This window comes from Dermacentor silvarum, chromosome 8 (assembly GCF_013339745.2).
Source record: "Dermacentor silvarum isolate Dsil-2018 chromosome 8, BIME_Dsil_1.4, whole genome shotgun sequence".
NCBI classification, from domain to species: domain Eukaryota; kingdom Metazoa; phylum Arthropoda; class Arachnida; order Ixodida; family Ixodidae; genus Dermacentor; species Dermacentor silvarum.
The window spans coordinates 14323473-14349182 of NC_051161.1; the positions used below are offsets into that span (position 1 = coordinate 14323473).

At 44.7% G+C, this 25710-nt stretch overlaps 1 protein-coding gene across 1 annotated transcript in view; it reads right to left on the reverse strand.

Moving 5' to 3' along the window:
• The window catches only part of LOC119461954 (midasin-like), a 268647-nt gene that overhangs the window by 110311 nt on the left and 132626 nt on the right, over positions 1-25710 (reverse strand). The window contains 10 exon segments of the mRNA XM_049672349.1: positions 5110-5319; positions 5321-5475; positions 6037-6205; positions 6299-6413; positions 10268-10515; positions 17358-17545; positions 23153-23301; positions 23660-23780; positions 24547-24631; positions 25278-25394. Of these exon segments, the coding sequence (XP_049528306.1) occupies positions 5110-5319; positions 5321-5475; positions 6037-6205; positions 6299-6413; positions 10268-10515; positions 17358-17545; positions 23153-23301; positions 23660-23780; positions 24547-24631; positions 25278-25394 (1557 nt within the window).

Here is a 25710-nt window from a genome sequence, read left to right on the forward strand (position 1 = left end):
TATAACATTTTATGAGCATAGGGCCCAGTCCTACATGTTATGAAACAAACTTTCTCCATAATTTACTTGGAAGCATGAAATTTCACAAATGCATTCCGCTGCATTCACGACATGAATAATCACTGTGCAGCAGCATTTCTGTGTATCTCTGCCGTTTCTTAGGCTGAACACATTCAAACTGTACATAGCATAAAGTGTAATCGATATTGCAATTTTCATATTCGTACAGACTATCACGGCAAGAAACACAACCAAGAGCTAATAAACATGGGTTTACAAGACTTCACATCTTGCGCACCTCCAACAAAACCCAGCAATAGCACATTTGCTTCCAACCTACTTCAGAGTATTCTCTGTTAGCCAGGACAGGAATGTCAAAGCTGCTCTTTTTGTCATCGTATAGTGCGCATAACCAGTGAGCAACGTTGACCCTTCTTGCCCTGCACTTGGCGCGAGCCTGCAATGCCAACCGAGCTCCCATTACAGATCAAGCGATGAATGGTCCTGAGATATTAACTGCACGACTGCCTAAAGGGGGAAATTATTGAAAAGGGAATAGGTTTGGCCATTCAATATTTGCGTACGGATAGTTGCAGCTGTACCTGAGCCACCGCCTTCGCTCGTATTCCGTCTGCTACATGGAGCCTGTTGCTGCGGTTGCGCCATGTGTACTGGAAGTCGGTCAGGCGCCGCTTCGGCAGTAAAGCGGAGGCATAGAGTTTGGCAACTGAATCAAGTTCTATAAACGTTGAAGCATACAGCGTGCAGGGACAATAGCTTTTGGACTTTATACGCAACATCGCGGTCACCATGATGGTAGAAATGTGCCTGGAGTGTCCATATCTCTGCTATCGCAATTCTATAGAAATGGCACTGAAATGGCACCGGCGCGTTCACAATGTGAAACGTCACTGTATTTTTTTGAAATCACATACTGAATGAACAGGTGTGCCTTCTCTGGTACACTTGAATTTGTTAGGCATTGCGTATAAAGGGTCGCAAGCCTAGTTACGGTTTCATTCATTACCTATGTTACTTCCATCTTCCTGTTCCAAAGCTGCATATTTGTGAGCACCAGCCTGAATTCGTCTGCTTTTACCCTTGCTACATCTAGGCTGGCATGTCTCTTCCCGAGTAATTTTACCCTTTATCTCTTCAAGTTTAGAGAAATCCTAGACCTCACTAACATATGGTCCTTGCACTTTACCCTACCTAACACTTCTACATCCTGCACTATGCTGGGATCGGCAGAGAGTATGAAATCTATTTTATTTCTTGTTTCTCCATTAATGCTTTTCCAGGTCCACTTCCTGTTGCTACGGTTCCTGAAGAAGGCATTCATTATTCGGAGCCTATTCCTTTCTGCGAATTCTACCAACATCTCTCCTCTAGTGTTCCTAGAATCGATGCTGTAGTTGCCAATTGCTTTTTCACCAGCCTGCTTTTTCCCCAACTTTGCATTGAAGTCGCCTATGACTACAGTATACTGAGTTTGTACCTTTCTCATCGCTAATTCAACATCTTCATAAAACTGTTCTATTTCTTCATCATCCTGACTGAAAGTTGGGGCGTAGGCTTGTACTACTTTTATTCTATACCTCTTATTCAGCTTTATTATGACGACTGCTACCCTCTCATTAATGCTGTAGAATTCATCAATGCTTCCTGCTATGTCCTTATGGATTAGAAATTGTACCCCGGATTCTCTCTTATCTGGAAGACCTATGTAGCAGAGGACGCGGCTGTTAGTCAGCACTGTATAAGCCTCACCAGTTCTTTTAGCCCTCACTAAGGCCATTGATATCCCAGGCAATGCCTGATAATTTCTCAAACAGCCCTGCCAAGCTAGCCTCCCTCGAGAGCGTTCGCATATTGAACGTTGCTAGGTTCAGTTTCCAGTGGCAGCCTGTCCGGATCCAGAGATTCTTAGCACCCTCTGCCACGTTGCAGGTCTGAATGCCACCTTAGTCAGGTGCTACGTAGCTGCTGGGGACGGCGGGCCATAGGTTAATTGCAGGGGTCATGAGGGAGGTGGTGGCCAAATACTGCACCAGGGAGGCCAATTCCCATTTTGGTGAGGGAGTGCCTTCGTTGAAGCTTAGTGGGCTTTCCCAATTTGGTTGCACCTGGACTGGACCTGGACACATCACGGCCCGGTCATCCACGGAACATATGGAATATTCGAGTATTTGCACACTTTTAGTTAGAATGCTAGGATAGAAGCTGCATGGGTGTTGCTTCACATCAAGACATGCCTATAGCAAGGAATTATTAACATGTGCACAAATGAACAAAACCGACCCTTTTTACAGTGAAACCTCGTTAGTTCAGATTTCACGGGACCGAAAAAAATGTCCGAATTAACCGAATGTCAAATTATCAAGGGTGTCAATAAAATATTAACCAAATGCTTACTACGTCAACAGGCTTTTATTTACTGAATGAATCAGCAAACCCTGTTTCTATTTCGCGGAAAAGCAGTGCGGAAACTTGCAATTTTTGTCATCCTGTGATTGATTAGCGCTCGCTGCAACGAAGGCCTCGCGACTTCTTTCAGAATGCGACGGCCGCGGCGCGCATCTGAGAGGCTCTTTTCACTACCATGCGCACATCCCAAGTGTCGCCAGGTCGCCGCCCATCGTGACGTAGACGGTGCTCTTTATTCTAGAAAGCTCTGCACTGAGTAAACGCAAAACTACTGTTTGTCACAACTGCTACGGACGAAACCGCAGCCGCTGTCAACACAATCATGAACGGCGACCTTGCGGTTCTGAAGCTGTGCGGCCGACGCACAAACTGAGTCAAAACGAAACTACCCTTTGCTGACTGCGGGTGAAACCATTCATGATCTACGCGATCATGAATGGCGACTAAGCAGTTATGAATACACGCGGCTGACGGGTGCGCCGAGTCAAAGCGAAGCTACTGTCGCAACCGCTGCGGACGGTACCGCGGCCGCTATCGATGCGATCATGGATGGCGACTACGCAGTTGCAGTGATGGAAGTGACATTTTACTTTTTGGAGCAGCTATAAGTTTTCTCGGATCACAAAAAAATGCTAGTTTGTAGCAGCTAGTGGTGTTATCGGAGCAGATGACAAAATATGCCATACGACTCCTGGAGTTAAAAGCATCACAGGAGCGTCTCATAAATATTAATATTTATTATGAAACATAGTGCACATAAAATCATCAGAGAAAATTGCAAGAAACAATTAAGAAGATGGATGGTTATCGAATGCGCAGTATAATGAGATATATATTTAAAATACCAGTCCTTCTGGTAGAAATGTCATCTAACCGGTAAAGCTGAGCACCACATTAAAAGGTAACCACAATCCCATATACCCGTTGCCAAAGCAGCAGTTGATAATCGGTAGGAGATCAAAATAATCTCAGTCACATTCACATTTCACCAAAATAGTCTGCATGTAAAGTTCAAAAATACGGCTAAATGAGCTACATATTTAAATTGCCAGTGCTTGTGGCAGAAATTAGATCAAAGCCGACAAAGCTGAGCATCACAATGTAAAGGCATCACTCTAGGCATCTATTTTTCTGCCACCATGTCATGGGATGCACACATTGATGTCCTGGTTAAAAAACTTTCACATACTATTGGATTCCTGCAGCGAAATTGTGCAGTGTTTCCGGTTAACACAAATCTACTTCTTTATAACGCGCTATTCTCTTCCACTCTGAACTATGGTGCTCTTGTGTGGGGCACAACCACAAATGCTAATATTATGAAATTGTTCTTACTGTAAAAGCGAATAATTAAATTAACGTGTAAGATGCCGTACTTGTCCAATACAGCTGAATTGTTTGCAAAATTATGCATAGTAAAGGTTCCGTCACTTTGCGAATACAGGCTTTTCCGCCACTACAAATTATGCAACACATAGCCAATCTTAAGATCAACGCAGTTGCATATAACACACGTAATCCGGAACATTGGGAGGTAGCACGAAGTCGTACTAACTTAAACTAAGGTAAACAGATGCTCCGATACCAGCTACCTTCACTGTTGAACCGATTACAACCGAAAAAATGGTGTTGAAATTGCACACATAACATGACAAGAGCTTCGTGAGTTGTTCTTGTAAATATTTTATAACATTACTTGATTTCATTCAACTGTGTATTTGCACCATTCCTTCCAATGTTCCTGCTGTTTCTCTATGTTGCCTTATTTCATAATTTGTTTAATGTAGCTAAAACTGTTTACATCAGGTTCCTGTTATCCTAATGTTTAACAATCTTCTACCAACATGAATAATTATTCCTGTGTGTATATTGTTTTTCATTTTCTCCGATCTTATTCATTTCTTAAAATTTTTTTTTGTCCTACGCACTGTTCGTTCCTGTCATTCTAAGGGGGCTGTCACCCTGTCAAGCTACTCATTGCAGTAGCTTTAAATGTGACTGCTCCTTTCTTTCTTGGAAAGACAAATAAAGCAAATCAAATCAAATCAAAAGGAATCAACCACATATCACAGTTGCCACAGCAGAAGTTGGTAATCAGTATGAGATTGAATTTCCCAGTGACATTTCGGAGTAGGTTCGGAGCAGTTACTAACAAAAATAACAGTTTGGAACAGCATGTAGCAGCAATTCTCTTTTGGAGCATTTTGGAGCAATTGGAGCAGCACTTCCATCACTGCAGTCATGAAGGCACGCAGCCAATGCGGTGTTATGCGCGACGGTAAACACAAGAATAGAAACTTCAAAGGCACAAATGGGCACGAAGCATCCTGGTGTTGCTGTCATTCACGTACGATTTTCACAGATGACTATGTCGATGCAAACTCCGACGCTTCGTTTCGGTGGACGCTAAAGCCGTTTTTGCTCTTTTGCATTGCACATTTGCGGCGCTCCGTGCTCGCTGAGCTCCAGTTGTCCGAATTAACCGATGTGCGGCCAAATATGTCTGAATAACGAGAGTTTCATTGCATTAAATAATGCATACACCTGCCGGGAGCAAAGAACGAGTCCTAATTATTCGATTTTCCGAATTAACGTGAGTGAAATTAACGAGGTTTCACTGTATAGCTCTTGACTGCTGGTTCGTGTAAAACATAAGGATGGGGCACACTGCCCAGTGCTTACACTGAAGCCTTTTCGAGTGCACAGGCACCCTCTTCACTGCTCATGGTGCAGGGTTGGCCAAGGCATTTCACCATGTGCTTCCTGACCTTGTGCAATGGTGAAAGCTCAGTTCCGAGCGCATTGTTCATGCTGGCAACGATGGAGGATAACTCCTGGTAGCAGTGGACTGTGGTTTCTCCAGACTGGTCCCCGCTACGCAGGCTCGCAGATCCCTCTCCAGAAGAGAGCAGGCGCACCAAATGCTTGCAGAGCCAGCTCCAGTGCAGCTGCAATCCTTGCAGCCCGTGAGGTGCGGGCACCAGCAGAAGCATCTGTGTTGGTGCTTGATAGCCAGAAATGTTCAAGGTGTTGCTGCACCAGACGTGCCTGAGAATAAAGAATAAAATCTTACGTGTGTTTCTCGTACTCACTTTGCACTGGGTCTCCAAACACGTCATTAACCTGGTCATATCTTCCTTTCAAATGCATTTGCACTTCAAGCTTCTTGGAAGTCACCCTGTCTGTTTTATGCCTAATAGTCTTACATGTTAAAAGATGAAGGGGAAAAGTCATAGTCATGCTTGCCACATAATCCAGCCATTAATTTCTTTCCTAAATGCACCTTATAATCTTCCACCACGCTGTAGCTCATCATTTGCTTGGGTCATTCTCAATGATAAGAGCAAAAAGGTTTGTTGCCTATGAGCTCAACATGAGACACTGCCCAATCACTTGTGCCTTCCTGGTGTGCAGAGTGCAGAAATTCAATTAAACATTTTTTTTTTCACCATTCACGAGTACTTTCCTATGATGTAGACACAGAAACCAGTCTCAACATGCAGTGCCCCCCCCCCCCCCCCCCTCCCAATCACAGCCCACACAAATCTTTGAACACGTAAACGGATGCATCTTGTGGCATGGCAAGACTACTGAACGTGCAGTCCTTACCTTGCTGTAAAAATCACTACTTGCGCAGGATGAGTGAAGCAGGTAAGCCCTCAAAGAGGAAAGCATTTGCTCTAGCAATGAACTGACACGCAGGGCCTTTAGCTGCTCACTCTCCGTAAGACAGGGAAGCCTTGCCTCCAGGCACCCATGCCGCAGGACAAGCTGGACTCTGAAGTGCAAAAGAAAAACAACAACAAAAAAAGACAGGCATCAGGTAGACGGGCACGTTAAATAGAATAAAAAGGCTCCCTAAGATACCGACCTCATGCCTATGGCTTCAGCCTGTGAGGACTGCACTGGCTGAAGTGCCAGCCTTGATAACAGATCAGGAAAGTGGCAAATGTCCAAAGGCAGATCCTCCAGCAGTAGTGGTGCATCTAAGTGGAAAGAAATGTAAGGGATATGGTTGCTCCTCAATTAAATAAGTTGCATATGATGACAAAAACATTGTTTAAGCAAAAATTTTAATAACTGCTTCGCTTCCGCCTGTTCGGCGCCCCACCGCACCTGGTGTTCTAAGGCGTATTTTCCTGATTCATTTAGCATGCTCTATGCAATAAGAAATACCCTTTAAAATCTGTTACAGACGTCCGATTTACAAAATGAATAATTAATTTTCTTTACAAAAGGCTTGCACATAGGATGCAGTAAAAAAATTACAAAGTGAGCATAAGAAGTTTAATATGTGCAGGAACGCGAAGTACAACTTTGCATTTTTCGCTCTCAGAACACCTCTTGGACTTTTTCACTTGGCCTCTGAAAACTAAGCACAGCCTCAAAGAGTTCTGCTACAAAGTGTTTGGTGGTACTTGTTGGGAAAGAAATCAGCCCAATCAGAAGCCTACATTCTTTTTTTTTTTTTGAGCCTGGTACTCTGGTTGCAAGGGCTACAACAGAGCGCAGTCTGGCGAAGGGGTAGCTTTCCATTGTTTCGCTATCAACTCCTGCTGAAAGTGTTGACAAGTACCGTAAAATTCGGATTTTACTGTACTTGTCAACGGAACAAGTCGTTAATTCGGATCTCAAGGGAGTAAAGAAAATGTCTGAATTATCCGAATGTCGAATTATCAAGGGGATCAGAAAAACAATAAACAAATGCTTACCACGTCAACATCCTTTTATTACCTGAATGAATCAGCAAATCTTCTTTCTATTTTATACAAAAGCAATGCGGAAGCTGCAATTCTCATCTCATGACTGACTGGCTCTCGCAGCGCGGCTGTGGCACGCGCCATTATCTGAGACACACTTTTCAGTATCACGCGCACATCCCGATTATTTTTTTCACCAGTGAGCTGTCGCCAACAGATCGTCCGTCTATCGCAATGTAGCCGGTGCTCTTCATCTTCAACAGCTTTGCACCGGGTCAAAACGAAACAATTGTTTGCCGCAACCGCTGCGTACAAAACTGTGGCCGGTATTGACGCGATGATGGACGGCGACTTTGCGGTTCTGAAGGGAAGCAGCCGAGGCATGCACCGATTTCAAACGAAACTACTGCCTGCGGCAACCGCTGCAGACGAAACCGTGCGACATGATCATGGTTAGCAACTACGCAATTATGAAGGCACGTGACCAACGTGCATACCGAGCCAAACGAAACTACTGTTGCCACAACCGCTGCGGACGAAACCGCATTCGCTATCTACGTGATTATGGATGGTGATTATGGACCAGCACTGTCCTGTGCTAGCCTCCAGTCCAAATTAACCGGTGCACACGCAATTTTGCGCCGAATTAACGAAGGTTTACTGCCATTGGGCTATGTACATTTTATAATGGAGGGAGCGGGGACCGCCGAATTATCCGAATTTCCAAATTAACGGGGGCCGAATTAAGGAGGTTTTACCATATATTCGTCTAGTGTACGAAACCCAAAACAACTAGAAAATAGTCTGCAGTGTACTTCTATCTATGAAAAACTTAACACATCTGCTCTAAAAGTGGCCGGTGCAGCATCGGCCACCTGCACTTTGGCCTCTTCTGAGGAGGCCGGCTGAGCACCGGCTGCAGAAGTGAATGGCTTAAATACAAGGGCTGTATTCAGGATCAATCAATTTCAGTGAACACTGATTGACTATAAGCCAGAGAACAGAACATCCCTCTCATAAGTGAGGTGTAGAACCAGACACTACATTATGCAAACGTGGAAGTACAGTGGAATCTCGCAGATATGATCTTCACAGGAAGTGGAAAATAAAGTATCAGCCACAAATCATATTATCCAACATATTATGCAGAATCGTATCAACGAGATTCCACTGTATTCCCTAAAGTTGTCAACGAAGAATACGGTCCTAGGAGTTAAGGTGTAGCCATGCAATTATTAACAGCCCTACTAACACAGAGCAAAGATCTTTAAGTAAGCTTTCTGAAGAAATATAAGCAACAACTGTGCTATACATGGAATCGTTTTGCATAGCCATCCAAGCTTAAGAAGCATGTAGTATGTGACGCTCGTTGCAGGAAGGACACGAATAGGGGTTTTTGTGTACGAGAGCACTTATGAGATTTCTACACTGTTGTGTCCCGTCCAGCACAACACCACAGTCTTTCTTCACTGCGCACATCAAATCAGTTCTCTTGCCATTGCAATCATACTGCTGTTGTCACTGTCATTGCCGTCACCTTACTGCTGTCATCACACACATGCTCCCGTCGCCTTACTGCTGTCGTCACACACATGCTCGCATCACACTATTTTTCGTCTTACACAAACATGTTTGTCCATCTGGTAACGCTTTGCAAAAGCACAGACGATGCTTGATAACCAGCTACCGGCAAAATGCTTTGCATAACATCGATTCCCAGTGCATCGAATCTGCAGAATTTTAAATGCAAAGCATTTCTTAGCGAACATTTGCTACTTTGACAGTATCTATCTATCTAGCCGCCTACGTCTTTGTGCTCTCATGGTCGTTTCATTAACTTGGTATGTACCAAAATTGGCATACTACGACAAGAGTATATGATGGACATAAATGATATGTCATGACATGCATGTCATGCGTGTCATGTAGGTCATGAAACAGCTACCTACGTCTTGGTGCTCTCATGGTCGTTTCGTTAGCTTGGTAGGTACCAAAATTGGCATAGTATTTTGTACAGTCTAGGTGTAGCTAAATTGGCATAGTTTGTTTGCACAGTGTACCTACCATTTTTGAAATGTTGATCCCATTGGTCAATACGTTGAATTTTTCGCTGCATGACATACCCCACCCCTTATGTAACACCCCTGAAAAGGGGCCTGTAAGGAAATAAACTGAACTGAACTGAACTGAAAATGGGTTCTGACGTGGGTACTAAGTGAAGGAAACACTAAAGGATGATGGTAGAAGTCATAGTCATGACCATGACTGAGCAATAAAGATAATGACTCAGCAAAAAAAAGATTAACACTGAAAATCCACTGAAATGGGTTCTGACGTGGGTACTAATAGAAGGAAACGCTAAAGGATGATGGTAGAAGACATAGTCATGACCATGAGTGAGCAATAATGACAATGACTCAGCGAAAAAAGATTAACACTCAAAAACCACTGAAATGGGTTCGGACGTGGGTACTAAGTAACGGAAACACTACAGGATGGTGGTAGAAGCTATAGCCATTACCAATGTAATGGGCTCGGATGTGGTACTAATTGAAGGGAAAAGGCTAAAGATTGATGGTTAAAGTCATAGTCATGAGCTTGACTAAGCTTTCTCCTTAAGGTCTCATAGGCCTAGCTAAAGGGACTCTCCAGGACTCATGGTCATGACATGAGTGTCATGTAGGTAATGAAACAGCCGCCTAAGTCTTGGTGCTCTCATGATTGTTACGTTAACTTGTTAGGCTCCCCGCACACTGCTTCGCATAACATCGACTCCCGCAGGGCGTGGGATCTGCCGGCTTCTTTTCTTTATATTACCGCGACAATTTACAATCATGGTCAAATGAAATGTACAAAGCAGAATCCCATTCAACATTAGCAACTCAAGAATGCGATTTCAAGCAGCTACTTATCCGGTTTCTAAAGATGATGTAGGCCTGAAACGAAGTGTAGAAGCTGAAATCATGCTGACATCACACAAAGGCAGAAATGAAAGAATGTACTATATTTAGCTTTAACTTGTTATGCTTTTTATGTATCCAGATAGTACAGGACATTCAGGAAGCCAAAGTTACGTTTTTGAAAAAAAGGTTTCCTTTTTTGGCAATTACACTCATCTGTAATGAAGGTAAATTTGTGACCTGTGGTGAGAGATGTGGGAAGGCCGGATGGTCCCTGAAGGGCAGCCAGAGAGTGCAGCATGGGCTCCACATGCTGCCCAATTATGCCGAGTTGCTGCAGAGACCCAAGGGCATCACCCAGCTCTCGCAACCACTGCAAACGCTGACACCAGTCACCGTGACTAGCCCGCTCTAGCAGTAGCAAGCATGCTGTGTCCACCACTTTCTCAGGTTCCATCTGCAGCTGCAGTGGCAAGGGCAGTGCCCCCCTGTAAGGAACACAAGTCAAATTCATTCCCTTCTGACAAAGTTTGTTTTTATTAGGTATCAACATATTGTCACGGTTCACTGAGAACGGGAGCTTTAATTGCGAGAAGTGATCCTGTCCCACTCTATCGGCACACCCAAGAATAAGGAACACAGTTTTCTACTCAGCCTGTGCACGCTCTCGAGCCGATCGATTTTGTCGTCACCACCGTGGCTTGATGCAGATAGGGGCATGGCACTGGCCTCACTCCGAATGCTCTCTGGCTTCCTCGGAGCGCTCTGTAAAACTGGCGGCGCCAGCCTCTATATCGTTGCAATCACGGGGCAGCATAACGTCAAGCATCATCGTTACTACTTGACCGTGGAGACGACAAAGCCGCCATTCTTGTAGTTTCCTGGCATGCAGCATTATATGCAAATGTGACATACGGCAGAATATTGTCCCAATTCTTGTGCTCCACTTCGACGTACATACAGAGTATGTCAGCGAAGGTCTTGTTGAGTCGTTCTGTAAGTCCCTTCGTTTGAGGATATGCTGTTGTGCTCCTATGGTCCATGCCACTGAGTGTGAGCATACTTCTCAAAACCTCCGCTGTGAAAGTGGTTCCTCTGTCTGTTATGATAACAGCTGGAGCACCATGTCTTAGAACGATGTTCTCAATAAAACATTGTGCTGCCTCAGCTGCCATGCCATTCGGAAGTGGTTTGGTTTCTGTGTATCTGGTGAGGTAGCCTGTCACGACTATGACCCATTTATTTCCGCTGGCAGACGTTGGAAATGGGCCCAGAAGGTCCATCCCAATTTCGGCAAACGGTGACTCCGGCACCACAACAGGGTGTAAAAGCCCGACGGGTTTAGTGGTTGGTACTTTGCATCGCTAACAGTCAAAGCAAGTTCTGATGTAATGCTTCACAGCTGCTGCAAGCTTTGGCCATTAGTATTTGTTTCTGATTCATGCCAATGTCCGTGTGGAGCCGAGGTGGCCCGAGGTGGCTTCGTCATGCCACGCCTGTAGGATTGCTTTGCGGAGACTATTTGGGATGGCTAACAAGTAGCTGTGCCCTGTCAAAGAATAGTTTTTGTAGAGGATGCCTTTCTGTCTTCTTGGAAGGAGCAGCCGTATAAGTACAGGCGAAATTTACTTACTGCCCATACTACAGCCAGACATTCGTTCTACGTGGTGGAGCAGTTGGACTCCTAAGACAGAGTTCTACTCGCATAAACAATGACTCGCTCAGCATCGTCTTGCTGCTGAACAAGCACAATGCCTAGGCAAACGTTGCTGGCATCTGTGTGGATTTATGTAAGTGCACCTTCACCAGAGTGAGTGAGTACAGGCGGAGTTTGTAGGTGTTGCAGTAACTCGTTGAATGCCACTTCCTGCTCCTCTCCCCATATAAATGTGACGTCTTCTCTCCTGAGGCTGGTGAGCAGAGGCAATGCGTGCAAAACCCTTAATAAAACGCAGGTAATACGCATAGAGGCCCCAGAAGCGTCGCACAGACTTTTGTTCTTAGGCCTTGCAAACTTCGTGACGGCAGCAATTTTATCGGGACCCGGTCTCAGTCTAACACCATCATGACTGACCCCATGGCCCAACAACTGAAGTTCTTTAAAGCCAAAGTGGCATTTCTCTGTTTTCAAAGTGAGTCCAGCAGACTGTATGGCATGAAGAATGGAGAGGAGCCATTTAAGATGTACCTTGAATGTGGTCGAAAGAACAATTACATCATTTAAGTATACCAAGCAAGTCCTCCCTTTGAGGCCGGAGAGGACAGTATCCATCAGTCTCTGAAACGTGGTCGGGACTGAGCACAACCGAAGGGGAGAACTTTGAATCCGTAAAGCCCATCAGGTGTCATGAAAGCAGTCTTCTCTCGATCACGTTCATCGACTTCGATTTGCGAGTATCAACTTTTTAGATTCATCGATGAGAAGAAACACGCATGCCGTAGCCTGTCGAGAGAATCATCTATGCGTGGCAGTGGATAAACATCCTTCTTTGTAACATGGTCTAGCTTGCGATAATCAGTACAAAACTGCAAGCCACCATCCTTCTTTTTAACGAGCACCACTGGCGCTGCTCATGGGCTTTTTGACAGCTGGATTACATCATCCCGTAGCATTTTCTGGACCTGCTGTTGTATTTCCTCGTATTCTTTCTGAGCCACATAGTACGGATTTTGTCAAATGGGTCTTGCAGCCTCCTCCATGATTACGCAGTGCTTAGTCAGCAGTGTTTGGCCAACTGGAGGCGTTGATGAGAAATGATGCTTAAAATGGTCAAGCTGCTCGAGAAGATTTTGTCTATCTTTTGGCATTAAACTTTTAGAAATGTCGATGACGGGTAGACGTTGTGCGATATCAGCCATTGCTTCCTCTGGAGCAGCAACACAGTATTGAGCATTGTCGATTTTGTCAAGGTATACTACCCCGGTGCCTTTGCTGATGTGCCGCTCGTTAGTGAAATTTAGCTCGTTAGCACGTCAACATGTTTGTCTGCTAAGCTGACACTGCTAGAAGCGATGGCAACACCTTGATGCAGCATTAGTGCTGTAATTTGTTCGGCTACTCCGTCTTTGTTGTACTGTGCGTCGAAAATAAGCAGAACAAGACTGCATGATAGGGGCGGTAAAAGATATTGTCGTCGGCAACACATAACGATCTGCGTTGTTGTTCTGCACCATGGGTCATCGTGTCTTTCCTAGTTGAAAAAGTGACCACGCCGTCACGTATGTTAACCACGGCACCATATTCTCGCAATAAGTCCATGCGTAGTATGAGCGGTTTGCAGCACTGTGGTAAAATGACAAAGGTAGCAACAAAAGCAATATTCCCCACCTCTAGTCTCGCTGTACCTGTAGGAGTCAACAGTTAACCTCTGCCATTTTAAATGGAAGGGCCCGTACATTGCTTTTTAACCTTTTTAAGTTTGTCTGCCAAAGGCTCGCTCAGTATAGAAAAGTTGGCACCAGTATCAACTAAGGCCGTCACTTCATGCCCATCAACAATCACAGGGAAGTCGGCGTTCTGCTCTGACAGGTCATCGATCTGCTGCGTTCCTGGCAATACTGGGGGCTTTTCAGCAATTCTATTATGTGCAACCTTCTCGCCAAAGGTTACTGCTTTCAGTTTTACCGCCGTGGGCTAGGAGACCTCGCTCTCACCACGCCCGCAAAACCGCTGTGGTTCGGTGCTGAAGAATGTGTTGAAGACAGCGACCACGACCGGATATTTCATGGGCTCACTTGCCATCCTGTAAAGCTGCTGTCGAAGGGGCCATGGCTTTTATCAAGCCTACAGCACGTAGCGGCAGGTGAATTTCCCTGGCAGTCAGCCTGACGATGAGGGCAGAAGCGGAAAATGTGCCCTGGTTCCCCACAATTGTAGCACAACGGTCGGCGATAGGTGGTGCGCCATATATCAGTCCTGCGAAGCTGCCGGGGTCGCCAAAAAGGCACTCTTTGGTCCCAGGTTGTGACAGGTGGACATTGGCGGTACTGTGGCATTGGTATTGCAGACAGTGGACAATGGACAGCGTCGGCATAGCTGTTCGCTGCCATCGGGACAATGTTCGCTCCGGATGGAGGCTAATGCCACAGCCCTATCAGCATTAAGCCATGATGGTGACGACAAAGACAAGCTGTCCGAGAGCACAATAGAAATAGACTGCGTTGCCTATTTTCGGGTGTGCCTATACAGTGCAAGAGGACGACTTCTCGCAATTAAAGCTCCGGTTCTCAGTGAACATGACAATATTACGGTGCATTTGGAAAGGACCATGCAAGCAAGAGAGAGATGAAGAGAAAGTGGTAGACTGTCTACTGGAGCTGTGACCTTTGCACCAGCCTGCACGTCTAGCAATAACTTTTCCCCCTGTAAAAAGTTGTATCTACGTTTGTGCATCGGGCTTTCTCTTTGTCTCTCTCTTGCACGCACAGTCTTGTCCTAATGCACCGTAACAATATTTATACAGTTGAACAGAAAGATTATCAGATGAATGGATCAAACAGCAAAAGCAGCAATACTAGTGTGGTTGATTAAAGGACACTAAAGAGAAACACCAACTCCATTTGGACTGACAAAGAATTCGTTCAAAACTGTATTTTCTTTCATTTTGTGGTAAGAGGTGGATTATTAGATAAGAAAATTAGGGCCAAGCCTAAATTTTCCTCAGTTCTGAGCAGAAACCACAGTGCCAGTACATAAGTTTGATACCACAGATTTTAGCATATTTTCTTGCATTTGGGCCATTCTGATGCAGTACAGTTCAGTCCATTGCTCTTTTAGAATAAAATGTAGTTCATATTTACCAATAAATAAATTAACTATGCCTTAGCAGACGATGTCAAAATCCACAACATCATAGCGAGCTGGTGTAAGAACGTTCATAGGTGGTGCCACCTTGTCTTTCGTTTATGCCTATCTTTTCTGGTTCATCAAGCCTCCTCTCACAGTAAGAGTGACATTTTTAGTATTGTGGACGTGCAATTTACAACAGCAAAACTTCATTAATTCAGATTTCACAAGACCAACAGAAATGTCAGAATTAACCGAATGTTGAATTATAGAGCGTATCAAGGAAACAAACAGATGCTTATTACGGCAACATGCTTATATTTACTGAATGAATGCGCAAATCCTGTTTCTATTTTTCACAAAAGCAGTGTGGAAGCTGCAATTCTCGTCATCTCGTGACTGATTGGTGCTCGCAGTAGCGAAGGCCTCTCGACTTCCTTCATAGCGCGGCCGCGGCACGCATCTTTATCTGAGACATGTTTTTCACTACCGCGCGCAGGACCTGATTACTTTTTCCCCAGTGAGCTGGTCGCCAACAGATTGTCCATCTATCGCAAATAGCCAGTGCTCTTCATCCGTGACTCCTTTGCACCGAGTCAAAACGAAACAACTGTTTGCCGCCACCTTTGCAGACGAAACGGCGGCCGCTATCGAAGAGATCATGGACGACTACCTAACGGTTCTGAAGGCACGCAGTCGAGGCACACACCGAGTTAAAACAAAACTGCAGATGAAATCGTGGATGAAATCCGCGAAAACACTGTGGATGAAATCGCGGTCACTTTCGATGTGATTATGGATGGTGACTATGCAGTTACGAAGGCAAGTGGTTAACGCGCGTGCCGAGTCTAAACGAAATGACTGTTCGCAGCAACCGCTACGGACGAAGCCGCGGTCGCTATCGATGCGATCATGGACGGTGATCTTGCAGTTCTGAAGGCACGCAGCCAACATGCTCACCGATTCAGAACGGAACTACTGCTTGCCACAACCACTGTGGACGAAACCATGGTGGCTATCGACGCAATCATGGGGCGCTATAACGTAAAATGATTCCAAACTGTTTTGATTACGATTTCTGCAATCAGCCTCCACGATTGGACAAAATATATTCGGGCCACTCCCAATTTCGCCACTCCCATTGGGGGCCACTCCCAATTTCGCTTCACGAAAACCGCGATAGCTCCCCATCTGGTATAACGTGTACACACTGATTATGCATGATTAAACCGCACAAAAGAAAAATGATCATTCCTGATTAGATGCCTTTTCACCATTAGCCCTCTGCTATTGGTCCAATGTTTTCTGGCTACGCCCACTTCGCCTGTCTGTCACGCGACGTCACAAAACCGCGAAAACTCACCGCGTCCAAGTGACGTGTACACGAAAAAAAATGTATTAATATGCTGAACAAAACTGAAAAATTTTCTGAATAGCCAAAGACTGCCCCGTTCCGAAAGGAATAGAAGATGGCTGCCCGCCGATCGCTCAGGCCCTCGCTACTCGCACCTGCCGGTGAGCATGTATTTATTTGCGCATGATAAACCTTTTTGCGTGGCAGTAAAACGTTATCGAGCCCTTTCGGCTTGCATACGACATCGCTCTGCCAACTCTTCCTTGCTGAGGATCTGTTTTAGCGGCATTCTTGTCCTTCCGTTGCACGCTGCCGCGATTTTCAACCAGCCACCACTGCATGAAGAGGGCACGACCCTCTTCATGCGGTTATCTATTTTCACTGTGCTGGCTCGGCCCCATCGAAACCCTCTCTCCTAGAACGTGCTCCTGGCCTTTTGTCAGCCAATTAGATAAGAAAAACCACTGAGCGTAGACAATGTTATTAGTTTTCAAAGTGACAAAGGTGATCTCCTATAAACGAGGAGAATGTTTCATTGGGTTGTTCAGACAACGCGGCGGGTCATCGCCCGATGCTTGCGTCGGTGGTTACGTAAATTTGACGTCAGCAGATTGGAATGAAAACAGTTTGGAATCATTTTACCTTATAGCGCCCATGGATGGTGACAATGCAGTTAGGAAGGTATGCAGCCAAGGCTCACAGAAAGCGCAAGATTTAAAGGCTTCAAAAGCCCAAATAAGCACGAAGCATTCCAACGTTGCTGTCATACACGTATGATTTCCTCTGACGACTAAGGTGATGCGGAGTCTGCCGCTTCGTTTCAGTCGGACACTAGCGCAGTATTTGCTCTTTTGCAACGCACATTTGCGGTGCTCACCGAGCTCTGAGACTTGTCCGAATTAACCAATGTGCAGGCAAATATTTTCAAATTAACGAGAGTTTGATTGCATTCATTAATGCATACGCCTGCCAGGCACACAGGTGGAGTCTGAATGATCAGATTCTTTTCGAATTAACAAGGGTCAAATTAACAAGGTTTTACATTATGATTGCTTTGCTTAATATTCTATTTAGTACCTCTTTAAAGACTTCAGGTCAACACTGAATGAAATGGACTACACATAAAAAGGGAAAATCAGTACAATGCCACATCGTGCTCTACACAGTGGCAACTTGTTTAAGTGCAGTACCTAGGAGGGTCAGAGGTAGATGCCAGAACTGCACACAATGGCAAACTGTCTCTCCAAATTTCAGTGACAGTGCTGTGCTGTTCAAGGCACCACAGAGGCTGTGACGCCACCAAGGAAAGAAGCAGCTGCTGGTCTGCAGGAAATCCATGGCTGTCCCAGGGTATGCTCAGGAGAGACTTGCAGGCTGCCTGCAGAGAAAGCATGGATTTGTAAAAGCAGAAAATAAGAAATGAAATGCTTATACTAAATAGAACAAGCTTGTCCTAGTGTTCTGCTGTTTGCCTGGAACATTCTGGTGACATTAACTTTATTGGCACAACGGCCAAATATGGCCGAAGAGCACCATGGAAGCCCGGAACATTCAACTAACTCTTCCTGAATGCCTATCAGTTATGCAGTACAAGAATATTTCACAGACAGCAACTTAGAACATTAAGGTATGAGTCAGAGTGACCCGAAGCATTGTTTCCCAAACATGCTTCCTTAGCTTACAGGCGTTAGTGACAAATTCAGTAAAGGCCCAAGAAGCTGCTTGAGAAAACACCCTTACATGCTTGCTGTTATGTGTCTGAAAAATGCCTCGTGGTAGTGCACCTTGTGCTCATGTCAGGCATGACAAACACAGGCACAAGGAGTTTCAAGGCATTATGCCACCAGGGCAATACAATATCATGAAAAATTTTGTGTGTTCATTTATATTCTGTACAGTCGCCATTTGCTGCAAGCACTTGCTGCACATTTACTGCAGCAGGGAATGGTGATAAATAAGCCTAACGGCAGCCATTCAGGGCTGTTTCTGTGGCAATTTGAGCCCTCGTTTCGCCCACTATGCGTGTCTCTTATATGAGACTGTCAAGGGAGCCTAGTATACATTCAAGTATAAACCTCATGTAAGCAATCCTTCTCGTGACGGTGACAAGTGACCCCATGAAAATGGCTGTAGCGTCCACTCATCATCTACAAGTCTAATCCCACGCGAGCGACAACACTGAGCAATGTCTCCCCGGTGTTGCCGGTATGAGGAAAGCAAAAGGACGCCGAAACTGGCATGACACATGCTATAATAATTTAAGTTCATTTGTTTTGCTGTACAGAGCAGCATAAAATATTTCTGAAGGTCTTGCACAGGTCTTTTTATATTTGCACATGTGAAAATTCGTTTGCTCGTACCATGCGACGACCGGTAGGTACTTGACTGAAATATAGTACGCACATTGTAATTTTCCTATTGCGTAGTGCCTTAGGACTGCGACAGGAAATATAAACAAAATCGAACTAGTGGGCAGCACCGAAATACGACGCCTAGGATGCCGCCAGAGTGATACATGATGCTCCCTTTGTGCCACCTGCAGCAGGGAATGGTGGCGCGTTTAAGTTATCGCCTGTTAAAAGCAAGCAGTACGCTTCCAATGGCACTACATCCCACGCGCTGTGAAACAGATATGATGCTTAATGCAATAGGGTTGGCAGCGATAACTATAAATTCGGTATGCGACTACCTGGAAGGAGATTTGCTGGTACCGGAGTAAGAACCTTAGTGCACACAAGTGTTTTTACATGAGACGGGCGGGCGACTATTCTCGATCTCACATGCCTCGCGCTTTTTCTTGTTTACATGGGATCTAGTTGCCGGAAAACGTATCATACTATTGCAGTTTGGTGATATACTGAACGCTGATGCCGAAAGATCATGTTCTCCGGGAACGTATGAGCCCGTAAGAAATAAGCGTCGCTGCATTGGGTAATTTTTTTGTGCTGTAAAGGCATGGAGAAATCAGACATAACGTGATTGTATCAATGAGGGTCTACTGCACTAGATATGAAGTCGATGTTTTTCTACCCGACATTACTGTAAAGAGTTCCCGCAGGGAGTTCACATTCTGCAATCTTGACGAAATTCACTCAAGAAATGAATGTGTTTAATTCTTATCTGCAGCTGTATGCTTTTAGTGGTTCTATTGATGCAAGAAATGAGGTGAAACTAAATTTTCAATAGGCAGAATTAGGTGGCGCCTCAAGGAGTTAAAGCGCGGGGCTGTGCGCCGACCGCTGTGAAGCCAGGTGTACCTGCTTGCAGCAGCAACAGCAGGCATTGTTGTAATGAGGTGCTGAAGTTGTTTCAAAACGTTCGCATTTCAGTTTCTGAACACTACAGAAACAGGGCGGCGATTTGCACGTTGTGTGGACAATATAACACGCCGATACAGGCAGTCGGCCCTTGCGCAATAGCGAGCGTATGCATAGAACGCCTGTGGCGTCCGTTCAGCGTCTGCTCCAGTCCACCTTCTACTTGCACCAGCGGTGTGGTGCGTCCACTGTGGGCGCTATGTGAAGCTCTCCCATAGCGTTACAGAAGTTTCGTGACCAGATAAAAAGTATTGAAGGACCCTGCTACTAGGATGCCACTGACATTCGTTGGCTCTGCAGCAAAGCAGGGCTCGTCTGATAGTCACTGTCCACGAAGTGTTCGGAACACAGAAGGTCACAGTTTGACGGTACCCATATCGGCTGCGATGGGCGCGCAGCACGAATCCATATCCTTTGAAGCTTTGGCTCTGCTCGAAAGGTATGACACGGCTTATCTCGCCCGACAATACTTTTCTCACACCCTTGCACACAGCATAGTCATTCTCCTGCAATGTGCCAGGTGCTTCACTGATCACATTACAAAGCAGCACACAACAGAAACGGCGATATAGAAGACTTGGGTAGAAACTCCGCTTGTGAAAACAAGCATGCGGCCGCGAGCAATGGCACAGTTGAGACATCGGTTGCTGGCGGTCGGCGCCGTCCATGCAGATGGAGAGACACGGGCAATGGCTCGACACCGGTATCCAGTACGTCACTTACTCTAGCTCACGGTGCGGCTGCTACATGCGGTATTTTGCTAAAAATGCAATAAATTCATTATTTTCCACTAGTTTCTGCATGAAAACAAGGTTGTGTCAACCAATTTGAGCACCCAAGCTTTTATTTAGGCTAAAAATCTCGGCGGCAAAAGTTTTGTTCAGTATCCCTTTAAGAAAAGAATGCCATAAACGAAGAATGCATGGCATTGCATATACAGTGTTTCTTTATAGCGTTGCAAGAATATGAATACAAGTGTACTTTATATAGTATGCTGGGTCTATGTTTATGCAAGAGTTGGCTTATTCTCAAAGCACATATGATGCTTTTTTTTTTTACCTGTATGTCATCAAATTTCAAAGACTGTCGTAAGAATAGAGAGAGAATAGCACTCACATCAACATAGGTATTTTTTCTCACAGTTCCTTTCCTGCAGCCAACAATAATGGCAAGAGGTGTCACTTATGCAGGATTTTATTTCAGTTAGCAAAGAAAGTGGGAAACAACAAAAAATGGCAAGGACTATGTATAGTCCTCTTGCAAATAAGATGAGCTATGGAATAAAAATTGAAATATTCTTATTCAGGAACCGGAGGTGGGCCCCATCTCATGATTCACAAACTTCTAACAAGAATGCCACCGAGCAAATAATTCACAAGGATTATAATGATATAAATTGAATGTCATCACAAGATAAGTCACCACTGTGTTGAGTGTTTCAACGATCACTGAACGGAATACTGAATGCTTTAGGCTTGTACGCCTGCATCCATTATAAAATCTCACATCTTATTAATCTACAGTGGAATCTTGATGATACGAATCTCACGGGGTCACGAAAAATATTCGTATTAGCCGAAATTCGTATCATCGAAACACAATTAAAACTAGCTAAATTATGGGGGGACGCGGGGATCAGATGGCGAAAATCGCGAGAAAGATAGATTTTTGAAAACCGCATGTTTCAGTATCTGCAACGCCTAATCTACGCTGTACCAAAATGGTCCGGCTGAAAATGCACTAAAAGTGGCCGAAAAGATTAATTCGTCAGTGCGGAGGGCGAGAAAACAGCTTTAAATCGCGCGAAATCACTGCAGTTCACGGAGACATATCTCGTATTTCCCCCACCGAGCGCTGCCATCTCGGTATCGTTCGAAAGCTCAAAGTTTCGCCGTTCCGCTTCTCAATTCATCCGTCGTCGCAATCTTGTAACAAACGCACAAACACAAAAGAAACGCGGGTCTGTGATAGGTAGTCACATGGGCCCTCCGATGAAAGCGGGCCTCCAATTGGATGCCGTGCTGAAAGGCGTCTCTCCATTGGTTGCTGCTGTGGCAGGGGCAAGATGGCAACCGCAGTTGTCTGCTTCGTAAACCACACCGGCGTCTTCACTTGACACGCAGAATTCGGATTACTGAGAGCTCCCAGGTTAGTGATGGATCGTCGCTCGTTGGAGATGAAATTTTGGACGAAGCACACCTTCGGAATACGGAAGCGCAAGCCTCCTACGGCAAGAAAAATACGGCTATTAGCGGGAGAAGCGGAGGAGCACCCGACTGAACGTGCCACGCTACCTTGCACCGTGTGACTCCAGCACCGAAACTGACAATCATCCTGTGCCATCGGCACCGATAACGCAGCCGACGGAAGACGCGCCAACGGAGGCTCCTGCGCCTCGGCATAAGGCTGCGCGACTCAGTGTAGATCGTATCTCGGTAGACATAGCTCGCTGCGACTCAACATAGCTCGCTGCAAACACAAAGAATGCGGTCCGAAACATGGCAGCCACTCTGTCCGATGGGCCGCCGAAAAGGAGGAAAAGCACAAAAGCAACAAAAGCGCCACCGCTTCAAACTCTTCGCGCCCAGTCGCGGCATCCGAGCTATCCAGTGTCGCGTCCACGCGTCCACACCAAAAGAGAAAGAGAGAAAGCGCGTGACTGCGCGCTGTTCTCTTTCGCGGCCGTCGGTGGGGTGACGTTTGTTCGTATCAACCGACGCAGGTCGAAAATCGATTCGTAACAACCGTTCTCTAGCACGTTGCAAAGTAATGGGGCTCAGCCGGGACCACAGGAAAATTCGTATCATCCGGAAATTCGTATTAGCCGTGATCGTATCATCGATATTCCACTGTATATGAATTATTATATGAGCACCACGTGCACCTGTCAAAGCATCAGCAAATGCCTTTCCCGTTACCTGCCAAATTCAGGTTAAACAATTTAATAGTAAAAACACCTTCCAAACAAAGAATAATAGCCAATATAAAGTTCAGCTTTTCCATACGAAAACTGAGCCGGCCTGTATAAAGTTTCATTTGACCATTCAATATAAGCATTTTTGTTTTAAGAACTTCCAAACTATACTACGCCTCTATGGACCTGCATCGAGTTTTGCTCCCATAAAGCACACTTTATAAAGTACCCTTTCACCATGCAGTTACATTGCGAAAAGACTACTGGATACCAAAAATCAATCAAATCTGGCTGGTAATCTTTTTCTTAGGCTATAATGGGTTGACCAACTTGTAAAGGAAGCATGTGTGCATACACAGAACTTGCCACCAAGCTTGCCATTGTTCAAGCAAGACACCACGGTCACAATTTGGACACCAATTTGGACTAAGCTAGCCTGAAAGACCCATAAAATTCCCTCACTTCCACACACTTTCGCAAGTCTCAAGTAAAGAGTGACTGCACGGTGATTGCCCTGCGTGCCCTATCTAGTGACTGGCCTGTGTTTCGTTGTTAACTGGTAAATAGCTGAAATGTTCCACAACACCAAGCCCCATCCTTCATTAATTTAACAACTCAATGCTGTGGCGAAGTCCACGACATATTGTGATTGTTGCCAACATTACAAATCAACAATTAATCAATCAATCAATATTTCTCAATCACACTGCCTTGACCACAAGCATTTCCTAGTCAAAATCTGTCAAGAATGCACCTGAGCCTCTTCTGTGTCCCAGGTGGCCTGGTAGGTCTGTGCCAAACTGGAGAGCACAGCCTCTTTCGGAAGCAAGCCAGTCTCCAGCCGCTGGACACACAGTGCTGCTGCTTTCCGCAGGGTTGCCAAAGAGACTTTGCTACTGTGCACTGCAAGAAATGTCAGATGTGCGGGTATGTTAAAAAAGAAAAGAAAATGGAAGGTGGGAGGGGGTACATCTGGCTCACAATGGTCATCATGAAGCATGCAATATCTCATTGCTAGACAAAATGCATGGCCAACATAAAACTCCTACATGCACATTTTATTCTAAACTACCATTGGCAAACATGCTTCGAACCATACTGGACAGTGAATTGCCGTATGCATGGTGAAAAAGAAGAAAAAGCATAACTGCAATGAAGCAAAGAAAATAAATGTGCAATAAAATGAACCATATCTGCACTCTTCCACGTAGAAGTGCCGGCTTTTTCACAATTCCAAACTTAGACATGCTTTCACCCTTACCAGATGTCTTTGCCAGTGCAAAATGAGACTCAAGAAATGGTCCACTGGCTTGAGGAAGGGCTAGCCCCGCTGAAGCCAGAAGACTGTGGCCGTCCCAAAGGTCAACACAGCCATTGTCATCCTAAACACATGAAAAAAAAAGAAATAGAAAGAAAGAAAGAAAAGAAATATTTACATTACACTGAAAAGTCAAAAGTTTTCTACAATGAAGCACTTTGGCACAAAGCTTCCCAAAACAACAAATTTGACACTAACGAAAGCTGAGGAAACCCAATACTGTTTAATGCATAGCTCAGATTTTCCCATTATCTTTTTTGTCACCTCCTGTGATGTGACACTTGAGAAGAGCATGCTACATACAGTTTGCTAAGAAGCAGGTGAGTGAATCAGAGAACTAGGCAGAGGGACACCTGTGCAGACGAAAGTATTCCCCTTGTGTAACTGAGATGGCCTATGCATTTCAGTTAAAATAACTGAGCCCTAGACACATTCATTTCTACCGGAAACACAGTGCAAACACAAGGTACTTTCACACAAATTACATTGTTCATGTGGCCTTAGCTTGTATTAAGCATTGCTTATAAAAAAAAAACAAAAAAAAAAAAACATTATAAGTGTGTCTGCCTATTCAATGACAGTGTTAGATGTTTTACCTAGATGAAAGCTTTTTATTAATTCCGATCTCAATTTGAAAATGCTTGTGCAGCACCTATATTTAACAAATTATTCAGTTATGAACAAAATGTTTTATTCAGAGAGGTCACATAAGACTGGCATTTGTCAAATACTATTCCTGACCCTTTCAACTGCTGCTTGAAAGGCTAAGATAAAAAGAAGCACATATGAATTATCATAAGCTAAAGCGGCACACTTGGAAGCTACTTTACCTCTCCCGGCACGAATATCTCCACAACTCGGTTCCTCATTGCCCTTGAAATTTCTCCGTTCTTCGGATCCATGGTCATAATAAGCCTGCAATGACAAACATGAGAACGGGATTTGAATTTAAAAGAATGACTAGGCACCTCTGTCACCTGCTTCCACACAGGAAAAAGTCAGCAGAACGTTGACATTGCAATGTCACAGCCTGATAAACTGCATTTAACTAGTATGTGCCAAGGAAGAAATTAGGGCAAGTTATTGAAAGCAAGGTTCTGAGAGTTGGTGGACATAAAATAGGGGAAAAAAGAAATGATGACCTCCTCATGACTGTATTCACGAAAAGCAGTGCATCTGCCCACCTTGTTATCTTTTCCGCCTTGTGCGTGCTCCCCATGAGTGAAAATAAGTAATAAGGGGTTCTGACCGAAGAAAGATGTTCTGGCTTCCCTAACGGGAGCCTTGTTCATAGTAAAATTCAGGAAAAAGCTCTGCATCCTCAAATTCATTGTGAATAAGGTCCCCATTAGAGAAGCCGAAACATCCTTCTATTCATTTTATTTTGTGGTCGGTGTCCTTTATTACTTAATTTCATGATACTTCCTGATCAGACAAGCTTTCAACAAAACCTTGTTTTTGCTCTCCAAGAATGTTACTGCAAGCATGAAATATAATATTCTCCAAGGCTGCAGAAGCACTATCACGCAAAGATAAAGGAAAGCAATGTTACAAAAGCCACCTGAAGTCTGGGTGTGGCTTGATGATACGAAGGGCTTCACCAACAACACCCTGCTCTGTCAGAGGAAGCACGCCTCCAGGTTCCAGCAGGCCATTCAGACGGTCAAGCACAGAAGCCCTGCATTGCAGTCAGAGTTGCAAACGTTACTTTCAGAATATAAATGAGCGGGTTAAATGTCATTATTACAAATTAAAATGAGAATATAAAATGCCCAATAAAGCAATTATCATCAGTTAAAACAGAAAAAAAAGGATGCAGTAAAGAAAACAATTAGTAGAGTCTGCGCTGCATAAGTAGTGCTTTGCACAAAAGTTATACAGTCAAAGGGTTTGCATGAAGCTATAGCAAATACTACCATACATATTGTGGGGAAAGGACACAATATTCCTTTTTATAGTTTTTTTTTCTCGTGTACGCCGCAATTTGTGGACTC